General features: G+C 40.8%; 1 protein-coding gene across 1 annotated transcript; it reads right to left on the reverse strand.

The window, feature by feature from the left end:
* Window positions 1–3,810: 3,810 nt before the first annotated feature.
* Window positions 3,811–4,228, reverse strand: LOC130018474 (keratin-associated protein 6-1-like). Its single transcript, XM_056109167.1, has 2 exons — window positions 4,217–4,228; window positions 3,811–4,125 (listed from the first exon to the last, which is right to left on the reverse strand). Exons 1-2 carry the CDS (start codon window positions 4,226–4,228, stop codon window positions 3,811–3,813), a joined length of 327 nt encoding a protein of 108 aa, XP_055965142.1.
* Window positions 4,229–4,861: the final 633 nt, after the last annotated feature.

Raw genomic sequence — 4,861 nt, forward strand, 5'->3', positions numbered from 1 at the left:
CACACCTTAGAGTAAACTGTAGCACTGCACTGTAGCACTGTCCTCCTGTTGTTCATTGATTTGCTCGAGTGGGCAGCAGTAACGTCTCACTACAAACTGTGAGACTTGTTGTTACTGTTTTTGGCTTATTTGTCATGGTAGCTTTGCCGCGTGAGTGAGATACTCTTGGTAGCTTGCCAGGCTCTCTGAGAGGGGTGAAGGAATCAAACCCGGGTCAACTGCGTGCAAGGCAAACGCCTTATCCACTGTGCTATTGCTTCAGCCTCGAGTAAACTGTTACACTTACTAAATTCCAAAGCTAGGCTGACTATCATTACACTTATTTTTTTTTACATAATACATAATTTAGCACTGAGAAGATTAATGGTCAGAAGTTAATTAATTAATGGTTAGAAGTTCCCATGCACAAAAACCAATGCCTGGTCTCTGGAACTACATGGTCCCCTCCCAGAACCACGGGTATAGTCCTGGACACCTGCAAAAACTTCTGAATGTGACTCTGGTGGTTCCCAAGCACCACTGGACCTGAGCAACCAACCCATGTTTTCACCTTAAAACCTGAGTACTTCAGAGCCTCTATTTTCCTTTCTCAACCCTAACATACCATAAAACAAAACAAAGCAAAACAAAATGACATAACTTGACAAGTGTCCCACCATGGAAAAGAGACAGGTCTCTGCTTTTGTTTTAATTCAAGAATTTGGGAAGATTTTGTGTATATATTTGGACAGAGTAAGCGCAGTGATATTGCTAATACACCGGTATTTCATTTTAGGAAATCAGATCACAACTGAGGACAGGGTAAGACGTCGAAGCTGCCTATTTTAATTTCAGTTGAAAACAAAGTCTGGATATTTTGTCTTGAAGAAAGCAATTTAAGAACAAGTGGTGTTTAGTGGGGATAATAATAGTGGTATTTTAACATTAGATTTAATACGCTAGAGCTGCTTTGACTATCCATTAAGTTTTAAGTGGTTGGAAACTTATCTTAGAAAATCATAATGGGTTTGACCTGTGACTCTATGCCTAAGGCATTGTTTATGTATAACAATTATGACTTACCAGCCAAGTCAAGATTCTTGTGGAATTCACTATTTCTTAAAATGTAGAAGCCTAGATGATATAAGATCATGTTGATTTTTAAAATGACACAGTCCATAGACACGGTCCTCCCGTGAGGATCGTTGTTCATCGATTTGCTTGAGCGGGCCCAGTAATGTCTCCATCATGAGACTTGTTGTTACTGTGTTTGGCATATCGACTACGTCATGGGTAGCTTGCCAGGCTCTGCATCGCGGGTGAGATACTCTCAGTAGCTTGCCAGGCTCTCCGAGAGGGGTGGAGGAATCGAACTTGGTAGGTCATCTTGGCCACTTTTAAAGCGAACCCCCTACCGCTGTGCTATTGCTAATTTATCATTTAATATTTTTTAAATCTTAATTAAAAAAATTTAATTTTCAGGACCAGAGTAATAGTACAATAGGTAAGGCATTTGCCTTGCATGCAGCTGACTTGAGTTCAATCCCGGGCATCCCATATGGTCCCCCAAGTACTGCCAAGAATAATTCCTCAGTGCAGAGCTAGGAGTAACCCCTGGGCATTGCTGAGTGTGACTCAAAAAGCAAAATAAAAAAAAGTTTCAAATAAATCTTCATATAGCCAGACTCAGAGAGAAAGAAATTCCTTTAGGGAAATATATTTCCTGGGATCTAATTTCTACTTCTGACATCACCAATTTCAAAGTGTGACAAATTCATGCTTCTGTCCACTTGAATCGACATATCTGCAATACATTAAACTAAATACACGGCAGCAAAATTCTCACTGCGGTATCTCTTTTTCAAATAAAAACCACTGACAACTTTGCAAACATCTGATCATATAAACTTAGTGAAAAGGCAAAGGAGTTCAGTTACATATGTGACATAAACATATCACAGAATATTAGTCTCTCAGGATTTGCAAAAGCAAGTTCTGCATTGGCCCCATACATAAATAAACAGTGGGTAGTAGAAAGGGTGCTTTTTTTAATTATTATTTTTTTTTTGGTAGCACCAGGGACCAAATTCAGCACAGCGGGTAGGGCGTTCGCCTTACACGCGGCCAACATGGCCAACCCGAGTTCGATTCCTCCGCCCCTCTCGGAGAGCCCGGCAAGCTACAGAGAGTATTCGATATGCCAGACACAGTAACAACAAAGTCTCCAATGGAGATGTTACTGGGCCCGCTCGAGCAAATCGACAATCAACGGGAGGGCCTTTATATATGTGAAGCTTATGTTCTACCATTGAGCAATATCCCCCAGCCAAAACATATGTCATTGAAATGAAAAATAAAATTTCTAGGAGAGTTTAGGGGTTAGAATACATGGCCAGCATGAGACCTACCCTAGCTTGTCCCCTAGCTTTCTGGGTATTGATGAAGGCACAAAAGCTTGTGGAAACCACTGAGGTGGCCATGGTGGTTCCCAGCACAGCAGAACCTGAGAAGTTCTTGGCTCTCTAGTATTGAAGAGAAGGCTGAGTGGCGAGGAATCACTAACATTGGCCCTCGCCCCCTTAGCAGACTTCAGGAGTTCCTCTTCCCCCAAACAACACCAAAATAGAATTGAGCCCATTGCAAAGCTTTCAAAAGTAGGTGGAGACAAATAAAAATAGTTTTAATTTCTCCACCTCTTGAGCTAGAGAAGCGTAGGAAACTTCTCTTGTTTCAACATACACAGACTAAAGATTAGACTCAGAAATACTGTACACCACATTAGTATTTTACAGGGAATTTTAATATACAAAGTGCTGGAACGTACATACTCTTTCTGGGGTAATGCTTAACTAAAATAACAAATGATATTTTGTTATGGCAACAATAACCAGCATGCCATTACATCCTAATCATAGAAAATGGACCACAATGAAAATTTTTACTGTCTTAAATTTATTTTTCAAAATTCTAGAATTTATTTGAAGAGAAGATTGGTATTAATTTGCTACAACATAGTATTATCTTTCGACATTATCACTTATAACTAATATTATACAACTTATTTCCATTTCCTTAATAAGAAATCAAGACCATAAGGAAACAAAAATCTTAAAATGTCATTTTATTCAAAATTCCCTCCAATGTTTAAACTTTTTTAAATTTTGTTTTGGGTCCACACCTGGCTTTGCTCAGTGTTCAGGGATCAATCCTGATGGGACCACATGTGCCAGGATCGAAACTAGGTTGGCTGCACACAAAGGAAGCATCTTACCTACTGACCTACTGTATTGTCTCTCTGACCCCTCAGTGCTTAAACATTTTTAAGGAAGTTGAGTATAAAGACTTAATTCCCACCTTTCCTGACCCTCTGTTGTGTAGAGCACTTTTTTGTTATTGTCACCAATCAAGAACTTGTAGAGCAACTGAACTGGAAATATATACAGAGTATATGTTCCTAAGAAAGCATTTGCTTCCCTTCATGCAATTAAGAAAAGCTAAAATAAACAGTTCTAGACATTAAATAATTAGATTGAATAATTTTATTAGAAAAACAGAGAAAAATATCTGGATAAAAAAATCAAAGACAGATTCTGTGACATCGTTTCAGGGAAAGATCACATCGTAGTTTAGGGGATGAATGTTACATTCTCTTGAGATTCCTGAGTGATGTCCAGCAAAGCCTACTTTCCAGATTTACAGGACAGGAGAAAGCCAGTCTTCAGAAAATTCGTATTTGAAGTCAGTGATATAACATCATCATCCAGGCTGGAGACTCGTACATATGGGGTGCAGAATTGATGAGCTCTGGAGTTCAAAGGTAGTGAGTAAAAATCAATAGTAGCCAAAGCCAGAACCGCATCCATAGCCATAACCACAGCCATAGCCACAGCCCAGACCACGGTAGCCAGAGCCATAGCAGGAGCCATAGCCACAGCCCAGGCCACCATATCCATAGCCCAGGCCTCCATAGCCACAGCATCCATAGCCACGGCCACCATAGCCATAGCCTAGGCCTCCATAACCACAGCATCCATAGCCACGGCCTCCATAGCCATAGCCCAGGCCACCATAGCCACAGCATCCATAGCCACGGCCTCCGTAGTAGTTTCCGTAGTAGCCACACATGGTGCTGGTTGTTGAGTTTGTCTTTGGGTAGAGGAGGAGAGTGAGTGACTTGGGTCTGCCCAGTGACCCTGCACAAGGCCTTTTATATGCTCTCCATGTGGGAGGGGCTTACCATAGCTGTCATGCCATTGGGTGATTTTATGACTAATCACATTAGTTTGTAATTACTCAGTCGTAAAGTCTCAGAGATTCAGCAGGAATATCATGCTGTGCTTGGTCTCAACTTCTAACTCCTTCTTATCCAATTGCAGGCTTCCTTGACAGAGTACATTCATCCCTCTGCATCCCTACCTCCAAATAAGACTTTCATTTTAACCTCTTATTCCTATCCTTTTTCCCAAGACAGAATGTGTTTGTAAGGACGAAATTTATTTGCTCGTGATTATAATTTCGCTCATTTAATAGCACTGTAGCACTGTCCTCTTGTTGTTCATCGATTTGCTCGAGCAGGCACCAGTAACGTGTCCATTGTGAGACTTGTTACTGTTTTTGGAATATCAAATACGTCATGGGTAGCTTGCCAGGCTTGGCCGTGCGGGCAAGATACTCTTGGTAGCTCACCAGGCTCTCCAAAGGGGGCAGAGGAATCGAACCCTGGACAGCTCTGTGCCAGGCAAACGCCCTAATGGCTGTGCTATTACTCCATTTAATATTTCACAAAAATAACACTCCTTTAACTCATGGAAATTTTTCCTCTCTTGATCCAAATTAAAGATACTCAAGGATTTAGTTGCTTTTCTACACTGAAATCATAATC

The sequence above is a fragment of the Sorex fumeus genome, unplaced genomic scaffold, assembly GCF_029834395.1.
Source record: "Sorex fumeus unplaced genomic scaffold, SorFum_2.1 ptg000265l, whole genome shotgun sequence".
Lineage (NCBI taxonomy): Eukaryota > Metazoa > Chordata > Mammalia > Eulipotyphla > Soricidae > Sorex > Sorex fumeus.